The 22,607-nt window shown below is 43.4% G+C and overlaps 1 protein-coding gene across 1 annotated transcript in view; it reads right to left on the bottom strand.

Annotated features, from left to right (window-relative positions):
- LOC118368670 (neurexin-2-like) overlaps window positions 1-22,607 on the bottom strand; it is a 991,707-nt gene that overhangs the window by 451,947 nt on the left and 517,153 nt on the right. Inside the window, exons 14-16 of the mRNA XM_052497154.1 lie at window positions 18,888-19,007; window positions 16,647-17,028; window positions 15,036-15,226 (exon numbers count right to left, since the gene is read on the bottom strand). Of these exons, the coding sequence (XP_052353114.1) occupies window positions 15,036-15,226; window positions 16,647-17,028; window positions 18,888-19,007 (693 nt within the window). The remainder of the gene's footprint in view (window positions 1-15,035; window positions 15,227-16,646; window positions 17,029-18,887; window positions 19,008-22,607) is intronic.

The following is a 22,607-nucleotide window of genomic DNA, read 5'->3' as shown; positions in this document are numbered from 1 at the left end:
TGATTAGTATGTGTGGATAGACAACACTCAGACGTTTCTAAAACTGGTTAAATCACGGTTGTGACTATAACAGAACGTGCGTTTGATCGAAAAGCGCAGGAAAATCTGATCACTGAAAACTGGAAAATATATCAATGCGCCACTTGAATGTATTGTTGAATAGAAACCACATTACCTGGAGCCGAGGTTGCAATACCTACAGCTTCCACACGATGTCAACAGTCTTGTCATTTGCCTAGGATTTGTTTCTTGGTCAAACGGACAAGAGACAGCCCATTTCTTCCGGTCTCCGACCGGATATTTTGATTGAGATTTACCCGGACATGATTTCAAGACGTACAGCTATAGTATATACATCGCCTCGTGATCAATTTGATCGATTATTAACGTTTACTAATACCTAAAATTGCATTACAAAAGTATTTCGAAGTGTTTTGTGAAAGTTTATCATCAACTTTTTTAATTAAAAAAAATGACGTTGCGTTATAAAACGCTGTTTTTTTTCCTTGATCACACAGTCTTCATAGATCGATATCTAGGCTATATATGGACCGATTTAATCGGAAAAAAAGACCCAATAGTGATGTTTATGGGACATCTAGGAGTGCCAACAAAGAAGATGGTCAAAGGTAATGAATGTTTTATATTTTATTTCTGCATTTTGTGTAGCGCCGACTATGCTAATTATTTTGTTTACGTCCCCTGCGGGTCTTTAGGGGTGTTGCATGCTATCAGATAATAGCTTCTCATGCTTTCACGGAAAAGCATTTTAAAAATCTGTCTTGTTGGCTGGATTCACAACGAGTGTAGCTTTAATTCAATACCCTGCATGTGTGTTTTAATGAACGTTTGAGTTTTAACAAGTGCTATTAGCATTTAGCGTATCGCATTTGCATTTTCAGATGTCTAGATGGGACGCCTGCGTGTCGGGTGGAGGTAAGAGGTTTAAGATAGAAGCTGTTATTCAGTCTCTCGGACCCATCTTTCATGCACCTGTACTGACGTTGCCTTCTGGATGGTAACTGGGTGAACAGGCAGTGGCTCGGGTGGTTGTTGTCCTTGATGATCTTTTTATCCTTCCTGTGACATCGTGTGCTGTAGGTGTCCTGGAGGGCAAGTAGTTTGACTCCGGTGATGCGCCACCCTCTGGAGAGCCTTGCTGTTGAGGGCGGTGCAGTTGCCGTACCAGGCGGTGATACAGCAAAACAGGATGCTTCACTTCCTCCCTGTAGGCTGTCTCGTTGTTGTTGGTAATCAAGCCCCTACTGTTGTATCGTCTGCAAACTTGATGATTGAGTTGGAGGAGTGAATGGCCACGCAGTCATTGGTGAACAGGGAGTACAGGAGGGGGCTGAGCACACACCACTGTGGGGCCCCAGTGTTGAGGATCAGCAAAGTGGAGATGTTGTTTCCTACCTTCACCACCTGGAGGTGGCCTGTCAGAAAGTCCAGGACCCAATTGCACAGGGCGGGGTTGAGACCCAGGGCCTCAAGCTTAACGATGAGCTTGGATGCTACTGTGGTGTTGAATGCTGAGCTGTAGTCAAAGAACAGAAGGGATAGGGCAGTGTACAGTGTGATGGCGATTGCATCGCGGATGTGGACCTATGTGGACCTATTAGGGTGGTATGCAAACTGAAGTGGGTCTAGGGTGGCAGGTAAGGTCGAGGTGATATGATCCTTGACTAGTCTCTCAAAGCACTTCATGATGACAGACGTGAGTGCTACGGGGCGATAGTCATTTAGTTCATTTATCTTTGCCTTCTTGGGTACAGGAACAATGGTGTCCATCTTGAAGCATGTGGGGACAGCAGACTGGGATAGGGAGCGATTGAATATGTTCGTAAACAACCCAGAAAGCTGGTCTAAGCATGCTCTGAGGATGAGGCTAGGGATGCGGTCTGTGCCAGCAGCCTTGCGAGGGTTAACGCGTTTAAATGTCTTTCTCACGTCGGCCACGGAGTAAGAGAGGGGGGGGGTCGCAGTCCTTGGTAGCAGGCCACTTCGGTGTCACTGTATTATCCTCAAAGCAAGCAAAGAAGGTCTTTCGTTTGTCTGGAAGCAAGACGTTGATGTCTGTGACATGGCTGTTTTTTTTGTAGTCCGTAATTGCCTGTAGACCCTGCCACATACGTCTCATGTCTGAGCTGTTGAATTATGACTCCACTTTGTCTCTATACTTACATTTCGCCCGTTTGATTGCCTTGCAGAGGGAATAACTAAACAGTTTATATTCGGCCATATTCCCAGTCATCTTTCATTGTTAAATGTGGTGGTTCACGCTTTCAGTTGTGTGAATGGCGCCATCTATCCTCAATTTCTGGTTAGGGTAGGTTTTAATAGTCACAGTGGGTACCACATCTCCAATGTACTTATTTATAATCTCACTCGACGAATCAGCGTATAAATCAATGTTATGCATGATTAAAACATTTTGAAGCGTGGATTCCAATTGGTCAGACCAGCATTGAATGGTTCTTGTCATGCGTACATCGTGTTTGAGTATCTTGCCTATAGGACAGGAGGAGCAAAATGGAGTCATGGTCGGATTTTCCGAAGGGAGGGCAGGGGAGGCCTTGTATGCATCGCAGAAGTCAGAGTAGCAGTGGTCCAGTGTATTGCCCACATGCGTGCTACAATCAATGTGCTGATAGAATTTAGGTAGCCTTGTTCTCAAATTTGCTTTGTTAAAATCCCCAGCTCCAATAAATGAAGTCTCAGGATATATGGTTTCCAGTTTATATAGACCAGTGCTCCTTGTAGGCTGTCATGGTATCTGCTTGATACGGCTGTGACGATACCCGACGAGAATACTCTTGGGAGATAATATGGTCGGCATTTGATTGTAAGGAATTCTTGGTCAGGTCAGGTCAGAAAGGACTTGAGTTCCTGTATGTTGTTATGATTAGTTCATGAGTCGTTAATCATGAAGCATACACCCCCGCCCTTCTTCTTCCCAGAGATATGTTTATTTCTGTCGGCGTGATGCATGAAGAAACCCGGTGGCTGTACCGACTCCGACAACATATCATGTTGTCATCATATCAAGAGTCATGTTTCTGTGAAATAGAGAATGTTACAGTCTCTGACCTCTCTCTGGAAGGTAATCCTTGCCCTATTTCCATGTTGTCTAGAGACTGGACATTGGCAAGGAATATACTCAGAAGCGGTGGGTGGTGTGCATACCTTCGAAGTCTGAGCAGGAGGCCACTTCGTCTACCTCTACTGCGGCGACGTTGTTTTGGGTCGGCCTCTGGGATTAGATCCAATGTCCTGGGTGGTGGTCCGAACAAAGAATCCGCTTCGGGAAAGTTGTATTTCTGGTCGTAATGTTGGTAAATTGACGTCACTCTTATATCTAATAGTTCTTCCCGGCTGTATGTAATAACACGTGCTATCTTCTGGGCTAACAATGTAAGAAATACTACATTAAAAAACGAAATACTGCATAGTTTCCTAAGGACTCGAACGGAGGCGACCATCTCTGTCGGCGCCATCTTGGTAATAGTAGATAATTTCACACATTTTAGAATATGCAAATAAGACTGTTAGCAAAGTAGGGTCTTTAGCGGGAGGCAAAGAGGCTTGTTGACACCTGCTTTGTTTGTGAAGGCCATTTATATGCCCACACTGAATCTCAATAGTCTTCCTCTCCTCCTCGACTTCATGTGCACTGATCTGAAAGGACAGGAGAGGTGAAAACCATGTTGCTTACAGCCTTCCTGTGATGTCAGGTCAGTGCAGCTGAAGGGGATGAGACAGAGTCATCTATTTTAGACTATCGAGATACTGTCCCCAGTTTGAGGCTGTGAGTAATCTCTTGTCTTCTGACCCTCATCTTGTTTTTCCTCCCCAGCTGTCTTCTGTCTTCTGTCTGCCTCTTGACTGACAGCTGTCAATCTGTCATAGATAGTCACCAATCATGCATAGTCTTTTTGACAAACTCCATCCAAATGACAGAGATACAGTATATCATTTTGTCACATTAGTAGATCATTGGGGCAGATATGCAGCAAAAGGACTATGAATATAACAATGGGGATGAGAGTATTTCATCCACATGTCTGATCACATACTTTGAGATTCATATGCATCCAAATCAGGCTGCTTGCTATAGAAAGTATACATGCACCCTACTTATACCTGTTCTCCATCCATGTGCCTCCTGATTCTTCCCTCTTATCAACTACATCCAGGGATATGTGTGCTCACTACCCTCCCCAATCTACCTAGCACTGCACCAATCCTCTAAAACCACCCCACTCCATGATTAACACAGCCTATTGCACCAGTAACCCATGTAGACGAAGGTACTGGCAGAGAGAGAAGGAAGTTGGCTTTTTGATCTTCTGACTTCTCATATCCGCCGGTACACCTGGGTGGGCCCCTCTGCTTCATAAGCCCCCCTCCTCTCCCAAACTCAAGGTTATCACAGAGACAAGAAAAAGAGGGTTCTCCCTCTGAAAAGTGACTGTGATAATCGTCAACATATCTCTGATGAAAGTCAAGTGTACCAGAGATATTTTGCTTTTCACCGTCGGACCACCAGAAGAATTACAAATAGAGACACGTCTAAAAGGTATCACTCGAACACTCTAGATCCCAACGTGAAACAAGAAATTCAAAAGATCAAGAATGAAATGTATTAAATGTATTCACAAGAAGTACAGCAGAAGCAGTAGGCGGTAAGCCTATGAAACAACTAGCCTATAGATTGTGAAAACAACAAGCAGATAATACCATCTATAAGATAAGCAACCCCCAAACCAAAACAATTCAACATATAATGGAAGAGATACAACAGAGCTTTGACAATGACTTACAAAACGGGATGGTAGCCTCTGAATTTACCACAGAGTAATAAAATACAGCTACTACTAGACTAAAAGAAACCAAATCCCTGGGTACAGACGGTTTCATCTCTGAATGGTATACATCATTTAGAGAGCAGATTATCTCAAGTTTACTTGCAGCCTGTAACTGGGAATTTCAGAAGGGTGACATCCCCTCCTCATGGATAGAGGCCCTAATTTCAGTTACACTGAAGGAAGGGAAACATAGACCACATTATGGAAAACACAGGCCAATCTCGGTCCTACATTTGGATTACAAACTACACTGAACAAAAATATAAACGCAACAAGTTGGTCCCATGATTCATGACCTGAAATAAAATATTTCAGAAATGTTCCATATGCAAAAGAAGCTCATTTCTCTCACATTTTGTGCAGAAATGTGTATACATCCCTGTTGTATATTTCTACTTTGACAAGATAATCCATCCACCTGACAGTTGTGGCATATCAAGAAGGTGATTAAACAGCATGCTCATTACACAGGTGCACCCTGTGCTGGGGACAATAAAAGCCACTCTAAAATGTGCAGTTTTATCACACAACAGAATGCCACTGATGTCAAGGAGTGCGCAATTGGCATGCTGACTGCAGGAATGTCTGCCAGAGCTGTTGCCAGAGAATTGAATGATAATTTCTCTACCATCAGCCGCTTCCAACGTCGTTATAGAGAATTGGCAGTAAGTCCAACCAGCCTCACAACCGCAGACCACATGTATGGCGTGATGTGGGCGAGCGGTTTGTTGATGTCAACGTTGTGAACAAGTGTTCCATGGTGGTGGTGGGGTTATGGTATGGGCATTCATGAGCTACCGACAACAAACACAATTGCATTTTATTGATGGGAATTTGAATGCAAGAGTGATATTGTGACGAGATCCCGAGGCCCATTGGCGTGCCATTCATCCGCCGCCATCACATGATGTTTCAGCCAATATCCAGCAACTAGCAAGGAGTAAGACAACATTCCACAGGCCATATTCAACAGCCGGATCAACTCTATTCGAAGGCGATGTGTCGCGCTGCATGAGGCAAATGGTCACACCAGATACTGACTGGTTTTCTGATCCACGCCCCTACCTTTTTTAAAGGTATCTGGGACCAACATATGCATACAGTGTCTTTGGAAAGTATACTGACTCCTTGACTTTTCCCACATTTTGTTACATTACTGCCTTATTCTCAGCAATCCACACACATTACCTCGTAATGACAAAGCAAATGTATTAAACATATCCATACAGTTGAAGTCGAAAGATTACATACACCTTAGCCAAACACATTGAAATTCAATTTTTCAAATTTCGGACATTTAATCCTAGTAAAGATTCCCTTTCTTAGGTCAGTCAGGATCACCATTTTATTTTAAGAATGTGAAATATCAGAATAATAGTAGAGAGAATGATTTTTTTCAGCTTTTATTTCTATCATCACATTCCCAGTGGGTCAGAAGTTTACATACACTCAATTAGTATTTGGTAGCATTGCTTTTAAATTGTTTAACTTGGGTCAAATGTTTCGGGTAGCATTCCCCAAGCTTCCCACAATATGTTGGGTGAATTTGGGCCCATTCCTCCTGACAGAGCTGGTGTAACTGAGTCAGGTTTTTTAGCCTCCTTGCTCGCACATGCTTTTTCAGTTCTGCCCACACATTTTCTATAGGATTGAGGTCAGGGCTTTGTGATAGCCACTCCAATACCTTGACTTTGTTGTCCAACTTTGGAAGTATGCTTGGGGTCATATCCATTTGGAAGACCCATTGACGCTATCTATTTGTGAAGTGCACCAGTCCCTCCTGTATCAAAGCACCCCCACAGAATAATGCTGCCACCCCCGTGATTCATGGTTGGGATGGTGTTCTTCGGATTGCAAGCCTCCCCCTTCTATCTCTAAGCATAACGATGGTCATTATGGCCAAAAAGTTATATTTTTGTTTCATCAGACTGGAGGACATTTCTCCACAAAGTACGATCTTTGTCCCCATGTGCAGTTGCAAACCGTAGTCTGGGTTTTTTATGGAGGTTTTAGAGCAGTGGCTTTTTCCTTGCTAAGCGGCCTTTCAGGTTATATCAATACAAAACTAATTTTACTGTGGATATAGATACTTTTGTACCTGTTTCCTACAGCATCCTTACAAAGTCCTTTTGCTGTTGATTTGCACTTTTTGCACCAAAGTACGTTCATCTCTTAGAGACAGATCGCGTCTCCTTCCTGAGCGGTATGACGGCTGCGTGGTCCCATGGTGTTTATACTTGCGTACTATTGTTTGTACAGAGGAACGTGGTACCTTCAGGCATTTGGAAATTTCTCACAAGGATGAACCAGACTTGTGGAGGTCTACAATTTGTTTTCTGAGGTCTTGGCTGATTTCTTTTGATTTTCCCAAGATGTCAAGCAGAGGCACTGAGTTTGAAGGTAGGCCTTGAAATACATTCACAGGTACACCTCCAATTACTCAAATAATGTCAATTAGCCTATCAGAAGCCTCTAAAGCCATGACATAATTTTCTGGAATTTTCCAAGATGTTTAAAGGCACAGTAAACTTAGTATATGTAAACTTCTGACCCACTGGAATTGTGATACAGTGAATTATAAGTGAAATAATCTGTCTGTAAACAATTGTTGGAGAAATGACTTGTGTCTTGTCCAAAGTAGATGTCCGAACCAACTTGCCAAAACTATAGTTTGTTAACTAGGAATTTGTGGAGTGGTTGAAAAATTAGTTTTAATGACTCCAACCTAAGTGTATGTAAACTTCTGATTTCTACTGTAAGCGTCAGACCCTTTGTTATGAGACTCAAAATTGAGCTCAGATGCATCCTGTTTCCAGTGATCATCCTTGAGATGTTTTTACAACTTAATTGGAGTCCATCTGTGGTAAATTTAATTGATTCGACATGATTTTGGAAAGGCACACACCTGTCTATTTAAGGTCCCACAGTTGACAGTGCATTTCAGAGCAAAAACCAGGGCATGAGGTCGACGGAATTGTCTGTAGAGCTCCGTGACAGGATTGTGTCGAGGCAAAGATCTGGGGAAGGGTACCAAAAAATGTCTACAGCATTGAAGGTCCCAAAGAACACAGTGGCCTCCATCATTCTTAAATGGAAGTTGTCTGGGAATTGCCAACACTCTTCCTAATGCTGGCTGCCCGTACAAACTGAGCAATCGGGGGAGAAGGGTCTTGGTCAGGGAGGTGACCAAGAACACGATGGTCACTCTGACATAACTCTAGAGTTCATCTGTGGAGATGGGAGAACCTTCCAGAAGGACAACCATCTCTGCAGCACTCCACCAATCAGGCCTTGTGGTAGAGTGGGCAGATGGAAGCCATTTGGAGTTTTCCAATAGGCACCTAAAGACTCTCAGACCATAAGAAACAAGATTATATGGTGTGATGAAACCAAGATTGAACTCTTTGGCCTGAATGCCAAGCGTCACGTCTGGAGGAAACCTGGCACCATCCCTAAGGTGAAGCATGGTGGCGGCAGCATCATGCTGTGGGGAGACTAGTTCAGCGGCAGGGACTAGGAGACTACTCTGGATCGAGGCAAAGATGAACAGAACAAAGTACAGTGAGATTTTTGATGAAAACCTGTTCCAGACCGCTCAGGACCTCAGACTGGGGCGAAGGTTCACCTTCCAACAAGACAATGACCCTAAGCATACAGCCAATACCTTCTATTCTGTCAGATGGGCCTCTCTCTATAAGGTCTTATATAGATTTAAATTCCATGAGGACATTATTAAAGCGTTTCAGGCATTATAATGTATGATAGACCATTAGCAAGAATTAAAATCAAAGGTGACCTCTCAAACCATTTACATTAGAATGGGGTGGTAGACAGGGATGTCCTATGTCTCCCCTCCTCTTTGACCTATTTATAGAACACCTGAATCAATGAATTAGACAAAATAATAACATCAAAGAGACTGATATGAGTAGAAATTGGCATTATTTGCTGAAGATGTGTTGATTTTTCTGGGACAACCTAACAATCATTCCCATAACTGATTGAAATGGGACAAGTTCATCTGTAGATACATATGGCAAGGGAAAAAGCCTAGAATCAGATATAAAACCTTGCAGTTATCAACAGGGAATTGAGGAATGGTTATCCCGTGTCTAAGAGAATACTACTATGCAGCACAGATAAGGCTACTGGTGTTCTGGTGCAACTCAGTCTACAGCAAGATGGAAGGAATGTGAAACTACAAGGGGAGTCCCAATACAGGCTATGATAGCAGATAGAAAGTTGGTAGATAACCTCATAGATAAAGAGACTCCTTGGGTACATTTACATTTGAAGATTTAGTATGAAGTATACTTTGAAAGATTCAGATAAAATACTAAGATGGTGTGCTATGATACCTATTTTTCTCCCAATAAAATAGATCGTTGGTTTAAAGGATGGGCAACAAGAGACCTCTCAGCCTACTGTACTTTTGTACACAAGGGGGTGTTCCAATGCTTCCAAGTACTAAGAGAGAGCCAATGAGCCAATGATTAAAAGGTCAAGATTTCTATAGATATCTCCAAATTCGCCATCGGACTATAGAACAGGGCATGCAGCAAAAGTATCTCTAGACTATTCAATGGCTTCATAATGACCAAATCTCAAAAATACACTATACATAAAGAAGAAATGGGAAAGGGTGGGGGAACATGGTAATTTCTGTGGAGGAGTGGGAAACCTTATGCCAATCACAATGGGAATTAATTAACAAGCTCATTGACTTGGAGGGAATTTGGATGGAAAATATTATGTGATTCTTAACCACTCATCTGCAGAAAAGACATCAGGGTAATGGAACGGGATGTTGGAGATTATGTGGATCTAATGAGGCAAACCATTACCACATATTTTGAAAATGCCCTAAGCTTGTAGGCAGGATGTGCATAAATACATGGAAGCCATATTTAAGGTTGATGGCCCATGCAGAGGTGAGGTCATTACAGTTGATCTAAGGGATGCGTTCGACAAACATTTGATTGGGTTACTCCTACTAGCAAGTACGAAAGCCCTGACAAAAGAATTGCTACAATTGGAGGTGCCCGGAGGCAGATGAGTGGATAGATGTAATACTTGAGTTCTATGTGATGGAGAGGCTGACCGCTTCTCTGAGACTGCAGATTTGGTCAAAATAGTTTGACTATATAACACCATTAAGATCTGATTTTGTTTAATGGTCAAAGTGGAAAAATAATGTACTGTAATAACATCCCCATGTTCAACCATTAATAATTAGAGTGGAAAATTAATTGGGAAATGCAGAATTATTGAGACCTTTAATATTTATGACACACTCAACTCCTGCACGTCTTACATTTTTGTTTCATGCATTTCAACTTCTATTGTGCTCTTTTTCTTTATACTCAATGTGAAAAAAAATTCTAATAAAAACTGAATTTAAAAACAAAAAAAGAGAGACATATCTAGAGGGAGGAGGAGGAATGCGTGGGGTTTGTTTTGTGTCGATACTGTCATTGTTTTCCCTCTTCCATCTCTTTGGAGACGCATGAGTTTCAGTTCTTCTTCGGAGGGGCAGATTGGCTGGGGAAAGGATCAAATATCAAGGTGAAGAGGGTGGGTTGGCACGGTGGGTTGGCACGGTGGGCTGGCGCGGTGGGCTGGCACGGGCTGGCTGCCGCTGCTAGACTTTTTCTTCCTGTCCACATGTTTGGCAGGCAGATTTGCTCTTGGCACTGGGAGCAGGTTTCGCTACTCTGCCTAACCTGAACGCAGCCCCCAAGCCTCCTGAGCTGGCATACTTTTGAAAGCTGAACAAATAGAATAAGAATGAATAACTAACAGTGCGCACGTGTGGACGTGTGTACACTCTTACGCATAAACGAAGGGAGCATACGGGTACACACACACCAGGATTTTACTGTAAACCATGAGATAGTCCACAGCTTTTCAGCACCTTCTGAGACTTTTCTTCTCATTGCTGCATGACAGTACATGAAAGACATGTCACCGAGTGACATCTACGAGTCATATCCATGTTAAAGTTCCGGATGAGTGAGTGTGAAGACAGCTCAGTCTTGACATTACTCTATTGGGATCTATCTTTCATAAGACACAGATGGTTGTTTCTGTGAGCATTCTCTGCTAACATGGTTGAATATTTCAGACTGTGTATGCCAATGGAACACCACTTTAGACAAAGAGTAACCCACTGAAAGCTGGAGAGAACTAAAGACAGAAGGCCTAAATGAGGGGATATTGAGGCTACGTATGTGCTCAATATTGACAATAGTGACTTGATTAAAGAGATTCTCTGGTACTTTTGTATACTTTATAGCCAGTAATGTAGTTCTGAATGTAGCACTTATTGTGCCCAGAAATTGCATACTGTGTCACATATACATTTTTATATATTTGATTTTAGTCATTTAGCAGATGCTCTTAGCCAGAGCGACTTAATAAGTGTATCGACGACGTCTTCCCCACAGTGACCGTTCGTACATATCCCAACCAGAAGCCATGGATTATAGGCAACAACCGCAGCTAAAAGCTAGAGCTACGGACATTACTCCAGAAGCTTATAAGAAATCCTGCTACGACCACTGACGAGCCATCATAAAGTCAAAACATCAATACAGGACTAAGATCGAATCCTACTACAGGGCTGGCAACTATCACAGATAACAAAGGGAACCCCAGCCGCGAGCTGCCCAGTGACGAGAGCCTACCAGATGAGCTAAATTCCTTCTATAATTGCTTCAGGGCAAGCACCACTGAACCATGCATGAGAGCACCAGCTGTTCCAGATGAATGTGTGATCGTTTTCTGTGGCCGATGTGAGTTACACCTTTAAACATTTTGACACTCACAAGGTCACAGGGCCAGATGGATTACCAGGATGCGTACTCAGATCAAGCACTGACCAGGTAATCAGTCTAAATGACTATCTCCCCGTAGCCATGAAATGCTTTGAAAGGCTGGTCTTGACTCACATCAACACCATCATACTAGACACCCTGGACCCACTCCAATTCACATACCGCCCCAACATATCCACAGATGACGCAATCTCCATTGCACTCCACGCTGCCCTCTCACACCTGGACAAGCAAGAGGAACACATACATGAGAATGCTGTTCATTGACTATAGCTCCAGGGCTATATATAATATAATAATAATATATGCCATTTAGCAGACGCTTTTATCCAAAGCGACTTACAGTCATGTGTGCATACATTCTACGTATGGGTGGTCCCGGGAATCGAACCCACTACCCTGGCGTTACAAGCGCCATGCTCTACCAACTGAGCTCAGCGTTCCGCACCATAGTGCCCTACAAGCTCATCATTAAGCTCAGGACCCTGGGACTGAAAACCTCCCTCTGTAACTGGATCTGCCCCCAGGTGGTTAAGGTAAGCAACAACACATCTGCCATGCTGACCCTCAACAAGGGGGCCCCTCAGGTGTGTGCTTTGTCCCCTCCTGTACTCCCGGTTCACCATTGAGTACGTGGCTGTGTACGACTCCAACACCATCATTAAGTTTGCTGACGACACGACGGGGGTTGGCCTCATCACTGACGACGATGAGACAGCTTATAGGGAGGAGGTCAGTGACCTGGCAGTGTGGTGCCAGGACAACAACCTCTCCCTCAACTACAGCAAGACAAAGGAGCTGATCTTGGGCCGAGCACGTCCCCATCCACATTGATGGGCTGTAGTGGAGCGGGTCGAGAGCTTCAAGTTCCTCTGTGTCCACATCACTCAGGAATTATCATGGTCCACACACATCAACACAGTCATAAAGGCTTTCTACAGCTGCACCATTGAGAGTATCTTGGCAACTGCTTGGCATCCAACTGCAAGGTGCTAAAGAGGGTAATGCGTACGTCCCAGTATGTCAGTGGGGTCATGCTCCCTTCCCGGACTTCTATAATATAATAATAATAATAATAATACCTTCTGTACCAGGCAGTGTCAGAGGAAGGCCCTAAAAATTGTCAAAGGCTCCAGCCACTCAAGTCATAGACTGTTCCCTCTGCTACCGCAAGACACGCGGTACCGATGCACCAAGTCCGGAACCAACAAGACCCTGAACAGATTCTACCCTCAAGCTATAAGACTGCTAAATAGTTAGTCTAGGTAGCTATTGGTTAGCTATTTAACTATCTGCATTGACCCTTTTTGACTCATCCCATACGCTGCTGCTGGTGTTTATTATCTATCCTGTTGCGTAGTCACTTTATCTACCTCAATTACCTTGTACCCCTGCACATCGACTCGGTACTGGTACCTTGTGTATATAGCCAAATTATCATTACTCATTGTGTATTTATTCCTAGTGTAATGCTTTTTATATGAGTTCTCTTTTTTTCTCTGCATTGTTGGGACGGGCCCGTAAGTAAGCATCTCACTGTTAGTCTACACCTGCTGTTTATGAAGCACGTGACAAATAACATTTGATTTAATTTTGATGACATGTTAGGCTTCCAAAAAAAAAAATATATATATATATATATATATACTTTATTTTTTATAAATGTAACCTTTATTTAACTAGGCAAGTCAGTTATTAAGAACAAATTCTTATTTAAAATTACGGCCTACCAGGGAACAGTGGGTTAACTGCCTTGTTCAGGGGCAGAAAGACACATTTTTACCTTGTCAGCTCGGGGATTTGATCCAGCAACCGTTCTGCTTTGTAAAGCCTATTCAGTTAATCAAGCATAATGGTGTAATTATGTATCCATTGATGTGTCCATGTTGTGTAGTTTGTCCAGTTGATCATATTGTGTTCAATATTTAGAAACGTAACTTAGATGTACTGGGAAACGTCATGTGTATAGGCATTTTAATTTAATATACTTTTGAGTGGATAAAATAAATAAATAATTGGCCTTGAGCTGGGCTCTAGCGCCCGAAGCGACAAGGAGCCAGAAGCAAATCACTCCTTTGTGAGGTGTGTGTCGGGTACTGGACAGCTATGGACAATTGCCAGTGGATGTGCGGGTGGGAAAATAGATTAGAGCTTTCTGTAATGTTCAAATTTGGTGCATTTGCTTATGATACCCTTGGTGAATAAACGTTTGAAAGTCACAGAGAGCAGTTTGGTCTCAAGTTCTATTAAGAGGAACATGATTCAAAATAGAGTCCAGAAAGTATCATCCCAACAAGGAGCGATTGGGGTTAAGTGTCTTGCTCAAGGGTACAGATATTTTTCACCTAGTCCTCTCTGGAATTCGAACCAGCAACGTTTCAGTTACTGGCCCACCGCTCTTAACCAGCAGGCTACCTGTATAGCTGTAGATACAGTATCAGGTCACCAGGTCATTGCTCTCACTCTGCTCTGTGTGCATCTTGCCAGCTTTCACTCAAATGGCAAGGGGCTGAAGCTCATTTGCATGAACTCTAATTGCTAGGAGGCTGAACATTTTGGGAAAATGGCACTGCAAAGCTTCCAGAAAACAAGTCGCTTTCAATCTAGGGATTTCGTGGCTAATTGACAGTAATTCTGGTCATACATTATTAATGTATGAAGTACACATGGAAACCTCCAGCCCAAAGCAGGAGGTTTAAAAAAGACTTATCAGTCATGGACGTTTCTGAAACATTTTTTTCAGAGCCATCCCTATATGGCCTGTAAAACCTCCCCAAAAAGTCTACAGAGATTGAGCCACATTGTTCAACTCAAAATGCACTCGCACACAAATTTGCTTTCTTCAGCTACATAAAGGGGAAATATGCAGTTAAAACAGTAAGGTTGTCGACCCGCCTCAGTTTTGGTAAACAGCTGAAGAATGGGGCAGGAGAAATGGAACCACTCTCAAAGTCATATCAAGCCATGATATCAACATTTGAGTTTTAACCATGTTTTGAGGCGTTACAGTGCTTGTTTACAATTAGAATGGTTTCAAACAGTGGAGTAAAACAAGCTTATAAGTTGAGTTCTGAAGGGGGAACAACAGTTGTATTCTCCAATATTCAATAGATATATAAAGCATTAATTCCAAAGTAAAAAATTGGGTGTAGCAATCACATATTGCTGCTATTAGTATTTAAATATAGTATTATATATTTTATGTAGGTGTTGTTGCAGTACTAATAGTGACTCCAATGACCATAGTAGTGGAAAGGTCAATGAGCCACGGAGGACCCATCAGCTACAGTAGTAGCCTACAGAAAAGGGGATACGGAATAGTGCCCCCTACCTTTGAGGTCCAGGTTGCGGGCTCCATTGGAGTGCTGGGTGACGGTGCGGGAGTCAATCTTGAGCGTGTGCACGTTGTTGGCGTCCCGGGAGACCACCACGTTGTGCCACTGGTTGTCGTTGAGCGGCTTGTCTGAGTTACCCTTCATCAGCGACGGGCCGTTGCCAAGGTCAAAGACATAATGGACGTAGCTGTAAGCACAGATTGTAAGAGACTTTTAGGAAATAACTGTAGATGTGCGCGTGTTTATATATGAGACAGAGAGTGAATGGAAGGGACAAGGGGGTAAAGGTGCTTCGAATTATATCACTATCACCTCATCGGTCACAGTCAGTTTGACCAAACCAACATCAGAATGTCACTCACAGAGCATAGTTCTTTGAAAGAGGTATAAACCAGACAAAGACAGGTCTAGCCGAGCAAGTTGAATATTTGGGTGTTTGGCTCTTTTGAAAAAGAACCCATTTCTTCAGTCAAAGATGACGCCATAAGGATACAGTACTTTCAGTATAGTTAAGGCTGTTCAATGGATGAAGCCAGAGTCCAAGTCGGCAGGGTGAGTCGGTCTCACTCCAACCTTTGTTATATTTAAACAGCAGGTTTTTCACTCAGCCCCTGGTGCCTATCTTGGACTTCTTATAAAGGCGATGGGGGAAGAAAAAGAAAAGGCTGCTCTCTCTCTCGCTCTCTCTTTGGTCGAAGGAGAGGGTGGTGTAGGGCTGAAGTGCGCCGAACCTCCAGCTGTGCAATGGCAAGCTTGCAGAGCGGAAAATTGCCCGACCTCACATAATGTACAGCCGCTCAGAAATTATATTCTTTGTGTATTTTTAAGTTTTGAAATGTACAGAAAAAAATATGTCCCCCTCAGAAAATCTGAATAGAACTTTTCCTGTCCAGTTGCCAGAGGCGGACAAGATGGCATGTTTCGTTCATGCACAAAATGATTTCCTTTCGTATCATCTGTTGGTGACTAGTTTGCCAGAGCAATGTACAGTATATGGAATGTGTTTATTCCTGCTCTGCTTTGTCTTTGTGCTGAAAGGTGATAAAACACACGGTTCAGATCGGTGCTATATCAGGTGTCCTATTATTCAAGTCTGCATTCAGAGTTTTAACAACTAAACTCGTTTTTTTCAGACCAAATAAATAGATTTTGTTCAACCTTAACGTCTATGGGGGCGTATGGGATTGTATGTACAGCTGGGAAGGCATCTGATATTTACAAATTAGAAAGTGAAATATTTTCCCCAACTGCTGTTTCTTCCCGATAATAATAGCCTGTTCTGGGCATTCAACAGAGCCATGAACCAAAATGAATAGTATTGCTCATTGAGAAATAGAGTGAACTGCCTCCAACCAGCATAGATTCATAGAATTGTAGAAAAACATATCTTAGTGGAACTTATACAGGACTTTTTCATTTCCACTGCATCTATTTGTTTCACAACATCTACATCTACATCATTTGTTATGTTTTCCATTATCATATGATTAAGATGTGCCCATGTGGTGTTGGCCTAGTGGGCACAATAACCACATTACAATTTTCAGGGTAAGCTAACAAGCCAACACTTATATTTATGTCAACACCATTCAAACGTCCAGACTCACCCTTTGACCAGCTCCACAACGATGAAGTCGCTGCCATCCCCCGAGTTGAAGAGCAGCAGGCCGTCCGACGTGGTGGTCTTGAACTGAAAGAAGAGGTGCATGGAGGCGTAGGCCTGCAAAGTAGCCAACGCCAGGTAGCTCGCCTTCGTTCGAAACGTCACCGGATCGGCGATGATGTGGCGCATGCCAAAGCGGGCGTTGAGTTCGCAGTAGGAGATGTCACCGTTCTTGCACTGATCCAGGTAGGGCACGCCGTTGACTGTCAGGCCCTGGAGGTGACCGATGAAGTTGGAGGGCACCACGGAGATGAAGCGACGCTCGGTCATGATGCCAGTCTCAATGTTGTGGAACTCCAGCCGCGTGTGGGCACCCGTCATCTGGCCTGGAGGGTGAAGGAGGACACGGGAACATGTTATATTAAAGGTATTGACCTTTCTTAACCATGTGGCCTGATCAGGAAAAGCTTTATACCCTGGTTATGAAATAATGGTACAATGGGATGGAATATGTTGGAATAAATATAGAAATGTAAAACACGGTGGTGATACAATTACTTTAAAAAAAGAGGCTAAAAGCGTCTAACTAAACTGCAAACTAAATTCCTACCACACTGAAGAAAAATATAAACCAGCAATTTCAAAGATTTCACTGAGTTACAGTTCATGTAAGGAAATCAGTCAATTGAAATAAGTTCATTATGGCCTAATCTATGGATTTCACATGACTGTGAATACAGATATGCATCTGTTGGTCACAGAAAAATGTAGCCGGTATTTCACACCGGCTCCATGGGTTCTTAATAATGAAACCATGAATGCCTTCCAACCCCAGTGTAGCACAATGTAAACAAGCGTAATGGTAGGGTCGGTATCTTTTAGCAAGGTCTGAGTGAACATCTGGCCTGAATTAAGACCTGATGATGGGATGGGGTGTGGCCAATTGCCTCCTACAATCTTCAATGCCCGGAGCTAGTAACGCCCAATTATTCAACTGCAGGGATGCAGATACAGCCCTCCTTATAAACAATCTACAATCTAATAAAAAAAATCCAGACTACGGTTTGTAACTACACACGGGGACAAAGATCGTACTTTTTGGTCTGATGAAACAAAAATAGAACTGTTTGGCCATAATGAACATCGTTATGTTTGGAGGAAAAAGAGGGAGGCTTGCAAGCTGAAGAACACCACCCCAACCGTGAAGTATGGGGGTGGCAGCATCATGTTGTGGGGGTGCTTTGCTGCAGGAGGGACTGGTGCACTTCACAGAATAGATGGCATCATGAGGTAGGAAAATTATGTGGATATATTGAAGCAACATCTCAAGACATCAGTCATGAAGTTAAAGCTTGGTCGCAAATGGGTCTTGTTGTGGCAAAATGGCTTAAGTACAACAAAGTCAAGGAATTGGAGTGGCCCTGACCTCAAACCTATAGAAAATTTGTGTGCAGAACTGAAAAGCGTAAGCGAGCAAGGAGGCCGACAAACCTGACTCAGTTACACCAGAAATGTTTGACCCAAGTTAAGCAATTTAAAGGCAATGCTACCAAATATTAATTAAGTGTATTTAAACTTCTGAAACACTGGGAATGTGATGATAGAAATAAAAGCTGAAATAAATGTGGTGGTGATCCTAACTAACTAACCTAAAACAGGGAATTTTGACTGGGATTACATTTCAGGAATTGTGAAAAACTGAGTTTAAATGTATTTGGCTAAGGTGTATGTAAACTTCCGACTTTAACTGTAAATCTCTAGCTACATAAACTTATGAGCCCAGCTTTCACTATACCTATAGTTTCCCGATCTGTCCCCTTGGTGATTATGTTGTGGCTTTTCTGGAATTGAGGAGGAATGAGCTTGGCCAGTTTGTTAAAAACACCATAGTCCTAAACAAGGTTAGCCCAGAGGCCTTCTCTTTGTGGTTTGTGTCCACCAGAAACAAGGTCACACAAGGTCATTTATAGCCCCAGGCTTCATTATCTATTGCATTTCTCTCAGCTATCGCCCCACACCCCTCTATCCATCCATTCTACCCCCGTGGGGTGGTGGTAGACAGTGGGGAGTGGACACTGACCTTCTGCCATCCAACTATCTCTCCATCCCTAGCCCAAAAAATCAGCATGCCCCCTCTCTTAATCCCTCCTCTCACCTATCTAACAGCCCCCCATCCCTCTTTTCCTCCTTTCTATCACTCAAGGGTGGAAGAGGTGGAGGCGAACAGTGGAGAGTGGACACTGACCTTCCACCGTGACGTTGTCCACAGATAGCTGGAAGTTCTTTCCTCGGCGCACCACTTTCACCATGTGCCACTCGTTGTCGTTGAGCTTCTGGCCAGCGAAGAGCGTTTCAGGTCCTTTACCTGGAGGGGAAGAGATATGGTCACCCACCGAGAAAGGATGTTTATACAGAGTGTATCAGCAACTAAGTCCACAGGGACGATACTATACAGCTAATGGAGAAAACCTGCATGTTTGTCCCACACACACACACACACACACACACACACACACACACACACACACACACACACACACACACACACACACACACACACACACAGTTTCCATTCAAAACAAACATGTGTAACAGTACAGTCACACACACATACACACAGAAAGACAAAGTAGTATCATACAAGAAGGCCTACTGTGCAATGTGTGTCACTAAGCGCACAAAGGTTATAAAAAACAACAACAATTTTATCAAAAAAACAAAAAACAGGAGACAGACTCAAAAACAGACACCTAAACCTTCTAATAATATAGTAACAGCAGGATGCCATCAAAGGCAAGGCAAGGGGGTAGCTAGGTGTTGCCGTGCTACTTATTGAACAAGCCTTTCATTGTTAAAGCAAGGATTCAGCCTACAACTGCCATGGACAGGCGAGATGAGTGGTAGAACAGCTTTATAGCTATCGCCTGTAGGATGTTGTACCAGTGGAGCTGTGTATTTGACGTCTGTATATTAGGACTATGCCAGACTGGGTGCATTGGACCTGCCACTCCCCCCTCTTCTTCTCCTTCCACGGTCTCGCTTCTACTGGCACAGGAGACTGGACTGTTTGACGCAGCAACATATGGCGGTGGGAGAAATGCTTATTAAAGACATATTTACTGTAGCGTCTTCTCCCTCACCGACTGAGCCTCGGTGCTATTTATAGGCTTTCCCAATGACGCCGACCGATTATGTAAAGTGTGGCAGGGAACGAGTGAGTGACGGACTGAAAGAGTATGGGTTCTGATGAAGGCAGCAGAACTGAATCCGTCTGTCATTGAGGTGTATTATGGCGAGTCGGCACGAATCGCCTTCGGATGAGCAAAGTCACGGGGACGGCTAATGCTAATTGCGCTAGCGGGCAACAGCTGCAGCGAAGTGCTCCGTTTACACATTACGTTCAAAATGTATCTACTAAAAAAGGGCAATACATTGAAAACTAACCAACAGAAAGTGGAAAATAATTACTGGCTACGCTATACAATAGCGCAGCCTAAGAGGCTAAAACAAAAGGCTGTCCCTGACGATGGCTGACTCGCAGTGTGTCACAGTGGCGTTCGCCGAGGCAAAGAACGGTGATTATGAGGGAAAATAATGGGTCCGTAAACAAAGCCATAATGAGGGAGTCTTCCACTTCACTGCCTGGTGGAACCAGCCCTGAAATAGTACAGTGCCCCGAGGAAGCCAGTCACTTCCATTAACCTTTTACACTAGTACACGGGTTGAAAATGGCAGATTTGGGCACAGTTAAGTGCCTAAATTGGAACGCAGTGGCTGTGAAGTAATGATGGTAGAGATCCAGCTCTGCACTTCACAGCTCCGTATGGGTTTTGACTGACAGCTGTTCTGAACTTGAGCCCCGTACACAACAAGACGTGGCCCGCATCCCTCCTGCTACTTTCGTTGTCTGAGTGAGGAAAACGCTGTACATTGCTGGACTCTTGTGTACTTTGGAAGATGAGCCGTTGAGGATGACAATAAATACCGCTTTGATGTCATACAAGCAAGCCCAGCACCCGTGGATCTAAATGTGCACTTCTAATGTCCATGTCATAAAACTCCTGTCATATACAGTGTCAACGTTTATGACCACTATATTTGATGCAGATACACGATGACATGGCGTCAAACCCTGGGTTGTTCTGAACAGGTTCAGCCTATGTTGGTCTAGTGTGAAGAAAATTGCAGCAGAACATGCTCCTGAATGCCATTCATGACTCCATTCTATGCGCACCAAAATTAAGATCTGCTTCTCTGAATTACCCTGTGAAGCCTAACACTAAGATCCTTGCGTTAACAACACCAGTAATTGTGTGACGGAGGGAGATGCAGTGCCGTGTTCCAAACAAAACTACGACAAGCGTGCTCGCTCTAGTTCCTCAACGGCACAGCTCGGAGAGCTCAAAGCTTATAGTTGAAGACTCTTTTTTTAAGTCATAAAAATGCTTTGAAACTACTTGCGTTCTTTGGAGAGCGGTGTGTCCACTTGGAGACACTTGTTAGTCCTCTCACTCAAGCCCTTGTAATTGTATCTTTCTTATGTGACACCTACCCCACATTTTCCAGGAATATTCTTATTATGTCACTGAATCTTCCAGACAATTTTCATATTTCGTTAAATGAATGTGCCTAAAAGTACTGTACATGTAAAATGCACATAAACTCAACAGTGACATGTTTGGATTCAGTCTTGTGTCAAGTGAACTGCTGTGTCCTCACATTGGGTCGAACAATTGCCCCATAACCTCCCCACTGTTCCCTTTCAATTGCTATAGCGCTTAAGCGTATGTTTTTCATATGACTTCAGTAGGAAGCATTTCAATGTAGCTCTATCCATCTAGGCCAATTCCCACCAGTGTAAAGGGTGAAAGACCTACTGTACATGCTGCTGGGTACCACCGAGCAGCAACTGGAACAAGGGCACATTTGCAAGAACAAAACAAATGGTGGTCGTACAACACTTGATAGCGCACGCACGCACGCACGCACGCACGCACGCACGCACGCACGCACACAAACGAAAACCCGTTTTCATATTTAATGTTGTTCCTTCTTCCCTGGATTTTTGTCTTGAGCCACACGAAATTGGATCGAGAGACGTTTAATCACACAAGTTAATATGAGGCAAAGTCCCCTACTGCAGAGAGAGGGAACGAGAGAGAGCGAGAGAAAGAGCGAGAAGAACGAGTTGAAGATACACTTCTAGAAGGAGAAAGAAGGAGAAAGAGAGAGAGACAAAGGAAAAATGTAGTTTGATATACAACCAGAGAGCCCTTTCGGAGACTCCAGAGCAGGTAGAATGAATGGGAAATGGTTCCCCCGGGAGAGAGTCCATGTGTTATTTATCTGCCACAAGAGGCCATAAAAGAGCAAAGGGGCTAATTCTAAGGAGAAACAGAGGACACATCAGGCCATAACAGCAGTAACAATGAAGGCCTTAGCGTGTCTGCTACGCTGGGGGAACATCGAACGAGGTTTGGGGGCAGAAAACAGTGCAATGGACCATATTAGCTTGAAGCTAATACACTGTAACATTACTGTAGCTCATAAGCAGCTAATAGATTATCCTATGCTAATTGGGCCATATTAGCTAGAAGCTGCTACAGTAGCGAGCTAACTAATAGCTAATGGGCACTGCAATCCACATGGCATTGCTTTTGCTCAACCACCTGCCTCCAGCCTAACTGGCAGGCTGCTTTAATGCTGATGTTTGGCCATCTTCTAATGGCCAGGTAATGAAGATAGTAAACAGGCTAGCGGAGGAGGGCTTAGTGCTAAATGAGGCTGTAAGTCGCTCTAATGCTGCCCTGTCAGCCTCTGTAGAAACAAGGGCCAGGCTAATCATTAATAAGAGCAGCGATATTAAAATGCAATTCATTCTCATTAAGATGCCACTTTCTCCTTCTGCCGCTCTCCCTTTGTCACCGAGATCAAATGGGAGAACGTCTCTGATCATATAGACAAA

This window comes from Oncorhynchus keta, chromosome 35 (assembly GCF_023373465.1).
Source record: "Oncorhynchus keta strain PuntledgeMale-10-30-2019 chromosome 35, Oket_V2, whole genome shotgun sequence".
NCBI classification, from domain to species: Eukaryota; Metazoa; Chordata; class Actinopteri; order Salmoniformes; family Salmonidae; genus Oncorhynchus; species Oncorhynchus keta.
The sequence above is the reverse complement of the archived record's forward strand: the minus strand, read 5'-3'. Positions and strand labels throughout refer to the sequence as shown.